This window comes from Paramisgurnus dabryanus, chromosome 18 (assembly GCF_030506205.2).
Source record: "Paramisgurnus dabryanus chromosome 18, PD_genome_1.1, whole genome shotgun sequence".
NCBI lineage: Eukaryota > Metazoa > Chordata > Actinopteri > Cypriniformes > Cobitidae > Paramisgurnus > Paramisgurnus dabryanus.
The window spans coordinates 20,608,525-20,623,379 of NC_133354.1; the positions used below are offsets into that span (position 1 = coordinate 20,608,525).

General features: G+C 41.6%; 1 protein-coding gene across 1 annotated transcript in view; it reads left to right on the forward strand.

The window, feature by feature from the left end:
- Positions 1-3,894: 3,894 nt before the first annotated feature.
- rad50 (RAD50 homolog, double strand break repair protein) overlaps positions 3,895-14,855 on the forward strand; it is a 31,726-nt gene continuing 20,765 nt past the window's right edge. The window contains exons 1-9 of the mRNA XM_065287248.1: positions 3,895-4,045; positions 4,309-4,463; positions 4,619-4,702; positions 4,850-5,001; positions 6,162-6,347; positions 7,509-7,713; positions 7,791-7,919; positions 8,422-8,587; positions 8,859-9,052. Of these exons, the coding sequence (XP_065143320.1) occupies positions 4,335-4,463; positions 4,619-4,702; positions 4,850-5,001; positions 6,162-6,347; positions 7,509-7,713; positions 7,791-7,919; positions 8,422-8,587; positions 8,859-9,052 (1,245 nt within the window). The 5' untranslated portion in view covers positions 3,895-4,045; positions 4,309-4,334. The remainder of the gene's footprint in view (positions 4,046-4,308; positions 4,464-4,618; positions 4,703-4,849; positions 5,002-6,161; positions 6,348-7,508; positions 7,714-7,790; positions 7,920-8,421; positions 8,588-8,858; positions 9,053-14,855) is intronic.

Sequence of the window (14,855 nt, forward strand, 5' to 3'; positions counted from 1 at the left end):
TGAATCCTTGTGATCAATGAATATCCTTTAAAGAGATTGAACATTGATTGGAAAAAATTTATACAACTAGTTAACACAGAATGTTTGTTCATTTTTATCCGCATCAGAAATGTCATTGGCTTGCAACTTTGCTATTGCTAAAATGAAAGCATCAATTGATAAACATGATATGAGCCAAATGACAGAACTATTCAATGCACAATTATTCAATCATTTAATAATGGGATTAATAAAACCCATCCAGGTTTATGCTGAAGATTATTACTTGCACCAAATTGTCTTTTCAAATACCTAACCCTACTATTAGCAATATAAAAAGTGAAACATAGTGAGGTTCATAGCAAACACCAATAAAAAGTGCTTCACTACCATCCAGCTAAAACTTTGCGATCAGCATTTGAATAATTTACCGATGTAGTGTGTCGTTTCAAACGTTAGTGCAGTGGTTCCCAAATTGGGTGACAGAGATGGTGCCAGGAGACCCCCAGTTTTATGACATTTTTTAAACTACATTACATATTATCATAAATTCTGTTTAATCAAACCTCAGAAAATTTGAACAGCACTGCATTGTATCATTTAATATGTTTTGTTTAATTCAATTTTTAAGTTTGAGATGTCTTGAATTTTCTTTGGGGGGCATGAAGAGATGCTACCTACACAAAGGAGGGCACACTCAAGTCACACACGAAAAGTTTGAGAACTATTGCATTGGTGAATGCTTTTTTTTAAAATGTCTTTACTTTCAAAGATTTCAATATCAGGATGAAAATAAATGTTTATGTATTTTGAATATCAGGAGAAAAATAACCCTGCATGTGAAAACCCAGCTAAAGTCTTTTTTATGATTTACTACATAATGTAAAGAGCTTCCTGTGAACATATAATCTTAATATTTTAATATTGAATAAGGTCATGTCAAAGATTGAAAAAAAACTTTGATGCTCCTAATCATCATTAGATTACATTATGAAACTTAAGCCTGGATTTAACAGAAATAGCTAACTTGAACCTTACATGTGTGACATCCACATGAGCAACACAGCCCAAAAAGATGTCCTGAGATTCCAAATAGTTTTCAATGGTAATCACACTAAACAGCCCTAAAATAAAACATCAAGAGTTTTTAAGTGATACTGTAGCTTTATATATAATACTACGATCCGCCTAACGCCTTCAACCCTGCAGCGAGGGCATGGGAAAAGAAACTGTCTCAGTTGAGGCTTGTTAAAGCAACACCATTGAAGTGCCTGCTCTCTTTTGACATGTAGCATCTTCTAGAAAACCCTGGAGTCTCCACCGATGCACCTGACCTGCTTCTCAATTCACCTCAGTACATTCTTGCCCACATACAGTACCTCACTTCATCTACCTACGCTTTTGTTTTAAGACCCTGTAAGGAAACTTTTGTGTGTGTGGGCTACAGGTTTCTTACAGTCTGTGTATTTTATTCTGTACAGTACACTGCATTCTATTAACAGTATGGTTTACAACATTACTAAACCACACAAAACAGACATTCTGATAAATACCACAAGGCAATAAAAAAATTTCATTTTATATATTGTACATATATATTTTTTATTGTGTTTCGAAAAATTGCTGAAAGTTTAAAAAGGGTTTTTGTGTCCATTTTTTTAACCAATGCATGCAAACTATGAAGTAACATTTAGCAGAGATAGAGAACAGAATTAAATGTTAATGCATCTTATATTAAAGCTTTAATCATGCTATATTTACCTCATAATTTAATTATAGCAAACCTCATTTAATTCAATATTAACTCATCCAACATTGTGTTATAATGACATGAAAGCCAATACAAGTTTAAGAAGACACTGCCCTCTACTGTCAACTTTACTAAACGTAATCTTTGCACCTGTATAGAGGGTTGTAGCAGCATTACCACATTGACCAATGAGAATGCTTCCTGAGTCATTATTTATTATGGCATTATGAAACGAGATCAACAGTTTACATTGTGGGGTAAATGGTTGCATTCTAACTCAAAAATATATTAAAGTGAATGTTTGATTAACAAGTTAGTAGTGACAGCTGAACAAGAATTGAAATTGATTTTCTGGTAAAATGGAAAGCAAAACAAAATAAATAATATGCAAAAATGTTTGTTTTTTCATAATAAATCAAAAGTCGCTGATGATGCATTTGTACATCCAGTCTTGGAAAAACTCGATACACAGACGAATGAAAGTCGACTGTCGATCAGTCCTCAAATTCTTCAAGGGGACCATGACTTTGTCTTTGAGACAATGTTCTCTGATCTTTCAAAATAACACAAAGGAAAGAAATTTCACATTTGACAAATCTAAAGTTCAATCTACACATTTTCAATATGTGCATTCCCTGGGGATCAAACACCTGACCTATGATACATAAGACGAACTCTTGCTCACCGAATTCTGAAGGAGAAATCTGATGTTGTGTCGCAGGAGTCGAAGAGTAGAAGCGGCGGCATCTTGATCAGTAACTTCTGCTGAAAGAAGTGTCTTCAAAAGCTCCTCAGCAATGAACTCTTTACATCTGCACATCTGAAAGCAAACACATCTAGTGCTCTTTATGTACAGGGCATCTGCCCCTGACCTGTTAGCCATAGTATAAAACTCACCTCTCTGCTTTCAGTGTGGACATTTGGTATGTATATTGCGTTCACGTCCTTTAAACGAGACATAAAACACCTATTGCTGCAACTTTAGACTAGTTCAAATGCAAAAAGTTTTGTACTGATATTGTCATGTTGAGTTGACCTCTTTGACTTTCTAATGCAGATAGCGTGTTACTTACAAATGTGAGGAGATGGGCGTAACCTGTGAGGTCTCTGAGGTGATAAAGTGCCTCGTGTATGGCATCGTCCCCCAAACCTGTCTGCTGCAGTGCTATACAGAGAAACAAAACACATTTGCATGGGCTGAGCATTTTCTTATACATTCACATACGCTACAAAATTCATGTTGGAACTATAAAGATCTGAATTAATAAGCATAGCACTGTTGTTGTGTATGTCATGATTTCAATACTTCACATACGGTATAACTTAACTTTAACTTGGGTACTAGTTTACATTTATGTTGGCCACCTTTCGGAAACAGCACCACCTAAAGGACAGATATGATATAACAATGCAAAAGCATATTTCATCTAAAAAAATATTTGTATATAAAGTAAATTTAGATCAATTAGAACACGTTTTACAGTCCTCTCAACGTGAAAAACGTTCCCAGATTTATCTATATTCATCTTATGATATTAAACAGCATGATATTAAACTTATTTTTAAAAAAAATCAAACTACTACAATCATTTTAAAAATCACTATGTAAAACAGTTTTGGTAAAAAAATTATTTGTTTGTGTACGTCACAGAAAACAAACACGCGCGTCTACCTCACGTGTGGATATTTAACAATTACGATAATGCTTGGACTGCTACTTACACACCAGAAACAGCATGAGAGGGAAAGTTGTGCAGATGTGAGCGATTGTGGGTGAAAATATCAACAGCTGCTATCGGTTTGCAGTTCTCTACAAAAACCTTTCTTCGTGTCGCTTACAGGTCATGATAGGGTCATGATGTGTTTACCAAGACGTTTGCTAAAGTGATCTGCAGTTATGGTGGCATGATCAACAGTCTCGCCCATTTGCCCTGTCTCACGCTCTCCTAAATACATTTCAAAACATGAAGACAATATAACCAAAAATGTGCTCAAATTATTTTTTTACTTTCGTGACGGGGCTTAATCGTTGAAATTTTTAAGCTCCACATTTTCTTTATCGCTCTCGCGGTACTTTGACGTACAGTCCATCCATACCATAGATATGTATATGTATATATGCCTTTATATACATATCTATGATCCATACAGCATGTGCATTGTGGGAAATGTAGTTGCTAGAGATTTGTGACGTTTATTTGAATACGGAAGTGCGTCACTGTGCCGACGCGGGAATCAGACGCATCTGTGTGCGTGAGCAGTAAAAACATCTGAACTGCTGTTTAAACAGGGAAGTTACAACATTATTTACCCTGTGTGAGTTTATTTTGTTCTAATGCTAACTTACTTTATATTTATATCAGAGTACTTTGCAAAGCCTGGTTGAATGCAATTGAATAAAAAAGCATGCTAGTTTACTGTTTTGATAAATGAAGCAGAAACGTTGTTCGCCTTTTCCGAACTGTGATTTAACGTTGCTGTGAACTTTCCGCATTAAAATGGCTTTGTTGTCTTATTAGTGTCAGTGTGTTAAAAATGACGCCAATGTGCACTGTTTCATGTTACTTTTATGTCATAAGGTCACAAGTCAAAGCACTGGTCCAAAATGTCAAAGATAGAAAAGATGAGTATTCTGGGAGTGAGGAGTTTTGGAGTGGAAGATAAAGACAAACAAGTGATATCATTCTTCAGTCCTCTGACTGTACTGGTGGGACCTAATGGAGCTGGAAAGACGGTTTGTAATGTATTCTGCTATTAGGCCATACGTGGGTCAAGTGATACTGTATAAAAAAATATTACTCCTGTATACTAAAATATATTGGTTTAGTAATATATAAATCAACCAACCATAAGCTCTTTAAAAACTTTACACTGATATTAATTTTGCAGACCATCATTGAGTGTCTCAAGTACATCACTTCAGGAGACTTTCCTCCAGGAAGTAAAGGAAACACATTTGTCCATGATCCAAAAGTATGTCGTAACATACGAGTATTTTATTGTATTGATGTGCATTTTGTCTTGTACATAAATACTTTGTAAACATTCTTGATTCATGAGTCATGGTCTGTACAGTTTATGTTTTTAAGGGGTGTTAATGATAGTGTTTGTTTGTTCCAGGATGCACATGAGACGGACGTGCGAGCTCAGATCAGACTTCAGTTTAGAGATGTAAATGGCGAGCCCATGGCTGTCCAGAGATCTATGCAAAGCACACAGAAGGGCAAGAAAACCGAGTTTAAAACCCTTGAAGGTGTCATTACCAGAATCAAGTAGGTCCACATGTGTCATTTAACAACTAACATTAAATAAAATTAACTTTTTAACATGTTTTAATGGATACCCCAGCTATAACACTGGCAGTGGCGATTAAATCTATTCACTTGAATGCTATAATTTGGTTTACATTACAAAACCTGTTGTCAAAAGGTTGCAACCAAAACCTTTCTATTAACGGTATAGCGAGGAAACCTTTAGTTTCTATATTATGTGAGGTGACCTGTTGTCTTGAATTTGCCCTGTAAGGGCACTAAACACTGTTTGGATTTTGTATGGCATTTTAACCGTGAGCACACATACGTACTTTCAGTGGTTAGCATTTTGCTAGGTCATTAACATACTCAATTTTCTAGACAAAATTTCTTACAGCAACTTTAAAGGGACATTCCACTTTTTTTGAAAATATTCTAATTTTCCAGCTCCCCTGGAGTTAAACATTTGATTCTTACCGTTTTGGAATCCATTCAGCTGATCTCTGTGGCTGGCGCTAGCACTTTTAGCATAGCTTAGCACAATCCATTGAATCTGATAAGACCATTAGCATCGCGCTTAAAAATAACCAAAAAGTTTTAATATTTGTCCTATTTTAAACTTGACTCTTCTGTAGTTACATCATGTACTAAGACCGATGGAAAATTTAAAGTTGTGATTTTCTAGGCAGATATGGCTAGGAACTATACTCTCATTCTAGTGTAATAATCAAGGACTTTGCTGCCGTAACATGGCAATCGCAACTTTAAATTTTCAGTCTGTCTTAGTACACGATGTAACTACAGAAGCGTCAAGTTTTAAATAGGAAAAATATAGATTTTTAAACGTGATGCTAATGGTCTAATCAAATTCAATAGATTGTGCTAAGCTATGCTAAAAGTGGTAGCGCCAGAACTGCAGTTCCACTGAATGGATTCCAAAACGTTTAACTCTAGAAGAGCTGGAAAATTTGCCTATTTTCAAAAAAAAAGTGGAGTGTCCCTTTAAGTGTAATATGTTGTCTTAAAAGTTCTCAGGTTCCTCATTATTCAAAAGAAAGGTACAAACGCACCAGCAACTAGTATACAGAGCTAGTATATAGGCACTGATTTTTTTTTTCGGCACAAACAGTTATTTTGCATTATTTCATTAATTTCTGTGTTGATCTCTGTTAAAACCTTAGGCATGGAGATAAGATAAGTGTGAGCTCTAAATGTGCTGAGATTGACCGGGAGATGATCTCATCGTTGGGTGTATCGAAAGCTGTTCTCAACCACGTCATTTTCTGTCACCAAGAGGAATCCAACTGGCCTCTGAGTGAAGGCAAAGCCCTCAAGCAGAAGTTTGATGAGATCTTCTCAGCCACAAGGTATTCTCATCGTGAACGCAGGTTTCTTGTACAATTCATGCTTTAGTTATTAATTCACTTTACAGTTCATTTCCATCTCTGTACATCTGTTTGCTCTCGATTCCAAACCTCTAAAGCCACAGTTTTAAACATTGTCCTCATTTGTGTAACATTTGCAAACTGAAATTAACTGTTCATATAACCATATTTAACCTCCTAAGACCTGGATACGTGGACATCACATTTTTTTGTTGTTTGCACCATAATACTTAATTCTGTGTAACTGGAACCTGTTGTACACAAATGTGGACAATTACACTGCTTCATGTTTAAAGAAAAATATTTGGTTATTATATTTATTGGTTCCTCATAACCCCAAAATAGCTGGAACAAATCTGAAAAACGACAAACCAAAATTCCGGTCTTAGGAGGTTATGAGAGATTAAGAGAGAACACCTGAGACTACATGCGATATTTGTGCATTTGTACTTTCATTATTTTAGGATATATGATAATTTAACTGATACTGTAGGTCAGGGATATTCAAATCTTACCCTGGAGGACCGGAGCACTGCATAGTTTAGCTCCAACCCTGCTGTTAGGGCTGCACGATAAATCGCATGCGATATCACGCGCATATCGTCAGTAATGCCGGTTCCTTGATTAGCACTAAATCGCCATCAGCTGTTTTCAGATGGAGCGGCATTAACTGCACAGAGCCGTAGTTCACTGACAAGCTGTGCCATATCGCATACATATCGCAGGCGATACATCCGCGATAATTAATGCAAAAACGGCTCTGTGCAGTTAATGCCGCTCCATCTGAAAGCAGCTGATGGCGATTTAACTCTAATCAAGGAACTGGCATTACTGACGAGATGCGCGTGACAATTACATGCGATTTATCGTGCAGCCCTACCTGCTGTGGGTGTTAGTTAGGGTTAGGCTTATGGGGCGTACACACCAAACGCGAAGCATCACATTCTTCGCTCTAGATTACTGGTGGTTTATGGCATGCAAATATTTCAGTTTTGCGTTTGGTATGTACGCACCATTAGGGTACCTAAGATATACACTTTCCCTTATATTTATATTAACCTAACCCTTAAATTGTTTCTTTATAAGACCATGAAAATAAAATGTGTCAGTTAGCTAACCATCACCACATATATTTGCTCAAAGGTACATCAAAGTTTTGGAGACACTTCGGCAGCTGAGGTTAAAGCAGGCAAACACAGTTAAAATGTGTCAGGTGGAGCTCAGGTACCTAAAACAGGATAAAGACAAGGCTCAGGAGATCAAGGAGCTGCTGTCAACTAAAGAAGCTCAGCTAGCTTCCTCCAAAGAGACTGTCCAGCGAATCGAAAGCCAAATCGACCCACTAGAGGTAAAAAGACGCAGACAATAAATTCAAAATTGTTTGTTTCGGACGTTGGTTAATAATTTGAAATGATATATTTTCAGAACCGACTCAATGACATAGATGACAGCCTCAGTAAAGTGATGAAGTTGGACAATGACATCAAAGCTCTAGAGAGCAGAAAGAAACAGATGGAGGATGATAACCGTGAACTAGAAGAAAAGATGGAGCAGGTAACCCCCAAAACCGGTTTGGAAGTTATCAGTTATGTAACATTTTCAGTTATTAGTCAAATATACCAGATAACAATCGTCTGACAGCCAGGAAATGTTTTGCAATGAATGCATCTACAGGATGTTCAGCGAGAGATGCTTTTGGGTGTTTTGTACCTAATGACATGCTGCTGTTGAGAAAAACGGAGAGATTGATTGTGTTTAAAAGTAAAGGGCTTATGCCTTTTACTTTAAGGTTTACATTAAGTGTTGCTGATTTTTTTATTTTCATCATCAAAACTTATTTATTAAACTTTTTCCAGACTGCTATAATACACCCAAAAGAACTTAATTGATTACTTATTAACTTATAGTGAGAAAATTGTACGCATGTATCAGGAAAACAACAGGGCCAAAGACTGAGCCTTGTGGCACACCATACTTATTGCTGGTTAAATCGACAGCTGTTTATTTGCACAAGAGTCATTTACTGGGTTGCATATGTACTTGTTTTGTATAACAGGTTTTTCAGGGCTCAGATGAACAGTTACAGGAGATGTATCAGAACCACCAGCATACTGTAAAGGAGAAGGAGCGGAGGCTCACCGAGTGCCAGCGTGAGCTTGAGCGAGCCAGACGAGAATGCGAGAGAACAAACCGTATCAAATCCGACCTGCTCGTTGAGCAAGGTACTCGGACATCCTTTCCTGTTTATTTATCATTTGGTGTTAATTAGCATGTTTATAAACCCTCAAACAGGAAGTCAATTGCGGGTGCATTTATTTGGTAATTAGGGAGTCACTGTATTTATAACATTTGTATGTTTTGTTTATTCATATCTGTGAGTGTGTTTAGAAGTAGTTTTAAGCTATGTAGTGATTTCTTTTAAAGCCAAAGTGAGGCAAAATACTTTATTTTTCTTCATCAGAAGTTTTACTCATCCTTTTTGTTTATTTAAAGGTCGCCTGCAGTTGGAGGCAGACAGGCACACACAGAACATAAAAAAGAGGGACACCCAGGTGAAGAATCTGGCATCTGTTCTAGAGTTGGAGGGCTATGATCGGACCCCTCTCAGTGAGAGACAGCTTCAGAGTTTTCACAGACAGGTCAAAGAAAGACTGGACCAGGACACAGAGGCCCTCAACCAAAGCATGGTAGAAAGCTAATCTCTAGGATGCTGTGCTCACCTCTCTGAATATGTCACAATAGTTATGTTTTCACAAAAGATTTGCGCAAACCTTTAGTGTTATTTTATAAATGTTGACACAAAACGCTTAGGTTACTCACGTAACCCCGGTTCCCTGAAATAACGGGAACGAAGCATTGCGTCAGTTAGCTGACGCTATGGGGGAAACTCCTGTTTACTCCGTGACTGAAGCCTATTGGTTAACGTCTGTACAAAGTACAGACCAATGACGTTTGAACCCGCGCGCGGGAGGAACGCGTCCCTATATAAGCGCGGTTCAATCGTCAGGAGCTCATTATATTCGACTGAAGCGCGCAGCCGAATAACACTCGCTGCGTAGACGTTTGTAGCACGGCAAGAGACGCAATGCTTCGTTCCCGTTATTTCAGGGAACCGGGGTTACGTGAGTAACCTAAGCGTTCCCTTTCAATACGGTTCACTTCGCATTGCGTCAGTTAGCTGACGCTATGGGGGAACGTAATCCCATCACGCCGTGCATACACAACGTACTGAAGTGCCTTACCGGAGAGACACTGCGTGTGGCCCTATACCCGGCATATTCACAGCTTTAAAAGCAAATGTGTAAGCACCATATAAATTGTTGACGCGCACACGGTGGGGTTTTAAACGCACCGGGGGCACATAACATAGCACAAGACGGCGAGGTACCGAGCGCGCCGCGGCTGTGCGAGATAAGTAAATTCAGAGTCACGTTGGTGAGCTCGCTGAGCGCACCGTGGTGTACACATAAAACGCATGAGCGTGCATGATTGAGCCGAGAGAACCTGCGCTCGTAGGGCAGGGACGTCTAAGCTGTACAATCTGACAACGTAGACGGCGAAGACCAGCCGGCCGCGTAGCAGATATCAAATATAGATATAGATACCCCTGTAGACCAAGTTCATGAAGAAGCCAAACTCGAACAGAGTGGGCTCTATATAGGACATAGCTCATAGAGGGGCGTGAGCCAGTGCGATGGTTTCAACGATCCATCTAAATAACCACTGTTAGCAACAGACATACGTAGTGAGTGATCTGCGCAGCTCACGAACGGCCGATCTGACTATAATATGCGGCAGAACGGTTCGTAGCGTGGGATTATACAGATACCACAATAGTGTGAACCCAGGTGCACCCTCGAGCGCATCGGGATGCATATAGGTAGTATTATAGTGCACAGATCGGTGAGCTTTCCAAGCGCGCCGTAAATGTGTATTGACTATAAATTGCACGGGCACAGGTGAACACTTGAATACATCGTGAATGCATATAGATGAATCAGAGTGTTATAATGCACAGGCCGGCAAGATTCTCGAGCGCGCCGTCATGTGTTCTGATAATAAATTGTGCGCACACGGGTGAACTCTTCAGTGCACCGTGAATGCGTATAGATAAATCAGTGCACAGAACGCGCCGTGAATGTGTACAGATATGATTGATGAACGTAACGGTGGGCACCCAACGCACCGTGAACGTACACAGATGAACAACAATGTATGTGTCACAAAGCATAACACAGCTGTGTATACAGGTGAGCTTTCCCAAGCGCATCTTATTGTATACCAAAATGTTATAGCGTGTACATGTGAGCTTCTCTAAGCGCACGGTGGACGCATATAATTAAAAACCATATCGTGCATACAGGTGAGCTAATGGGCGCACCTTTAATGCAACAAACCTCAGTAGTGCGCGAAGCAGGGATGTCGAAGCTGTAAACTGACAACGTGGACGGCGGGGACCAGCCGGCCGTGTCACAATTGTCAATGAGAAACCTCTAAGACCATGCCCATGCTCTAAGACAAGTGAGCATAATTGTCACGGGAGGTGATAACGTCAACGATCCATAAATAGCCTGTATTGACAGGTGCTCTAGTGAGTGATCTGTGACGCAGATGAACAGCTGATCGTCTGATGTACGTCAGACGTATGTGTCATACAGGACCTTGGACAGTTCCAGAGCGCTGTGCCTCGGGCACCGTCCGCATCTGAGAAATGACAGGCTTATGAATAAAGTGAATGGCCAGCCGTAAAAGCATGGTTCGCTGTTACCGCCGCCGTCCGCATCTGAGAGATGACAGGCTTGTGAATTAAATGAATGGTCGGTCGTAAAAGCGTGGTTCGCTGTTATCACGGCCACATAGATATAGGTAGGGGAGAGAGCCGCCGTGCCTCTGTAGTGAGGAGAAAAGTGTTCCACCGGCGATTCGCGGGGGGTTTTGACTTTCAAATGTCACTAGACAGAATGGATCAGACTTTGCATAAGGACGCCTCGTGAAAGGGGTCCTAGCAGCTTGTGTCAATGTGTCATAAGGCACGTAATGTAGGTCGTGTCCCACGGATGCCATCTCCGCACGCCCATCGTAATGGGTTAATATTGGTAGTTAAGCATGAGATGCGTATCACTCTGATTGAACATAGCTTATAAAGCGATGCAATGAGTTTATAAAGGAGATGACTCGTCAGCTTGTTCAGGGGGCGAGATCTCAGTCTGGTTCGGTAAATAATGAAACCACCGTAGATTGCCCGACCGCATTATCACAATAACACGGTCGAGAGTGCTGCAGTGCTAAATCATCCTCTTAATGTACCGTATTCACAGTACAAGGTGATTTATATGAGACAAACGGCGTTCCACGCGCCGAAGGCTGATTGCCGTCGTAAAGCGTGTTCAACCCACAGCAAATGCTGGCCTAGCTCGTAATGACAGCACTTCATGCAGCCGTGTGTAACTTAAGCAAGCTTCCCGGCCGTCAGCTCGGGGCGGGACCTTTGCTTAGTCAAACTGAAGTGGACTTATGAACAGAATGCCACGATATTCAGCTTTCTGAGGCTCGTTAGAGGGGTACGTGTGCCCGTCTTAAACGAGATGCCGCGCGCGTCTGACTGTGCGCGCGCTTTAAGCTTTGAAACTTATTGTGGCGGGTAGCAAGCTCACTTGAGGTTGATATTACCCTTAATATCTCCGAGTATTGGAGCGGAGGTGTGAGCGTCTTCGGATCCGCTAATATAAATCAGCTATATGGCCGAAAAACGTCATAAACCGCTTGGCTGTAAGCCTTTGAGTGGCCGTCCGGAGAGGGCGCGATTCAAACGCTTGGAGCCATGCAAAAGTCTGAGGCTGTCCTTCCTCTAGGAAGAGAGAATAACAGCCGTAAGACCGTGCTCGTTTGCGCCATCAGCATCGTAGCGGAGAAACTGAGGTGGGCTGCGAGCGAATTTGGCAGAAAGGTGTTAGAGACACCGTACAGTCGTGGGGTGTCAATACACAGTATATGGCCAAACCGGGGTTTTTTCGGCTAGCGTCGATAGAATTATGGACAGCGGGCCGTGTGTGCGTATTACTGATTGCTTGTCAGTAAGGCGATAAAGTGTTTAGAGACACCGTACAACCGTGGGTGTCAAAACACAGTATAGTAAGCACGGAAATTACTCTTTTTAGAGGAATTAAATACCGTTCACCACTATAGTGAGGTCGCATAGCCGACAGTATTACACAGTATGTTTGGATAAACAGCACACAGAAAACATTTCAGGGCAGTCCAGCCGAGGCGCGACATAACCCCTTTTCTCCCAGACAGTTTCGTTCTCTGTTGATGCAGCTGTGCTGCGGAGACCAGAGCTCAGCCGTTCAGGTGCACAAGCCTCAGTAGTGACGGTGACCGAACGGCTCACGGAGCAGGGTAGTATGTCTAGGTGGTTTAATGTCAGACTGAACCCATCGCAGAGAGGAAGTCTGCCGTGAGGCCCGCGGTTTTGCCGTTTATTAAAAGGGCAGAAAAACCGGGTATATATATATAAGAATGTACCAATATTCAGCGCACTGATATAGGACGGGACTGAATAAAGGGAGGTATTCGGGCCTCAGTATATTATAAACAAATTCGCTCTGCCTCTGATTCCGTCTAAACCAGAGAGAAATTACCAGGCAGACAAAGAATGAGCTATCTGAAGTGAGATCGGCTCAGGCCAGTAAAGCTCTATAATAAGTGTTTTAGCGCTCCAATAGAGGCGTGTCCGCCTTATCGAGCAGACGAATGAGATCGTGCCGCTCCAGGAGGGGAGGGGCATGAAGCTCTCTTATAATGAGTGTTCTTGGTGCTCCAATAGCGGCGAATCGGCCCTATCGAGCAGACGAATGAGATCGCGCCGCTCCAGGAGGGGAGGGGCATGAAGCTCTGTAATCGTTGAACACTGGACAGCTGCATTTAGAGGCAGCGAGCCGTAATACCGCGTGCTAGCTAAGCCGTTAAGAGACCTCACCACTGTGGGGAAAGGAGCGAGGGACTCCGCGAGCGTGGAGCACGAGTGGCTGTGCTATGACAGAGACAGGGGCAGACCGCCCGTGTTTGCTTGTCGTATGCATCTATCCAGGTCTACGGTTCCCCGTTTGTTCATCTCAACAAGAGAGGAACGGCAGAGGGGAGCAGCAACACAGACAGAACAGCCATGCGTCGTGACGGTATCACCCGATGCACTCGGGGGATTAATATATGTGCCAGAGATCTCGCCACTGAATGTAAGAGGAGCGAAGGGACTCTGTAAGCATGAACGGTTGCGGTGTGACAGAACACAGGGGGGGTTAGTCCGTGTGTGCTTGTCTATGCATCCATCTAGTCTCATGGCTCGCCGTGTGTTCATCCCGGCGAGAGAGGAACAGCAGGGGGAGCACGAAACATGGATAAGACAACCAAAGCATAAGCGCGGTCCCGGCGTGGGAGGTGCCAGACCGGTAACGCGCTCGGAGGAAATTCATAGCAGAGAGGCTCACCGAGCCGCTGTGCTGGACGCTATTACAACAGCGCCTGCTCTTTTAGCTTATAGCTTTATATTAAAAATATTGATCTTACCGGGCGGCCGCAGGGGAGACCTCGTCAGGCGTGTGTCCGCTGCACAGGGCTCGTACCACGGCAAGCGAAGGCTATCTTCGGTTCTCGGCCGGAAAGCGGCAGGGGAAGACGCTAGACCTGGACTCTGCTATCTTCGGTTCTCAGCCGGAAAACGGCAGGGGAAGACGCTAGGCCTGGACTCCGCTGCAGGGCTTTTGTCAACGGCGAGGTAAGACTTCTTCTTTTTCTTCGGAGCAGCGAGAGGTTCGCGCTGAAGGAGAAAATAATGAGCTCCTGACGATTGAACCGCGCTTATATAGGGACGCGTTCCTCCCGCGCGCGGGTTCAAACGTCATTGGTCTGTACTTTGTACAGACGTTAACCAATAGGCTTCAGTCACGGAGTAAACAGGAGTTTCCCCCATAGCGTCAGCTAACTGACGCAATGCGAAGTGAACCGTATTGAAAGGGAACTGTTGCGAAATTACACAGTTTCCATGAACCGATGTTATGCGACTAAAACATATTTTTGTTGTCTGGCGGTAAGACATAAGATTTGATGTCATGCTTGTTCTTTATACGCCCCATAAATTTGAACTCGCCTCTTCATCTTGTCCTCAAACCAAACATACCACAACTGAGGTGACTTGTAAATGCCATTTCCATTGCAGTTTTGCGATGTATATTTATTTTTTTGTAAAGCCTAAATAAAACCTTACCCGAGCATAAAAACGTTTTGCGATATATATGTAGGAGTTTATGCAAAATTGTCGTTTTACCAGTGGCCGCATTTTAAATTTGTGAAATTTGAAGGGTAATGGAAATGCATGTTCTCAATATTATATGATCATTTTTTGAGAATGATCCAATGCATCATGAAGTAGTTGATTTTAAGCTTAATTTAAAATGGGTAAAAAAGTGACCTAATGACGGAAAATAAAGTGCC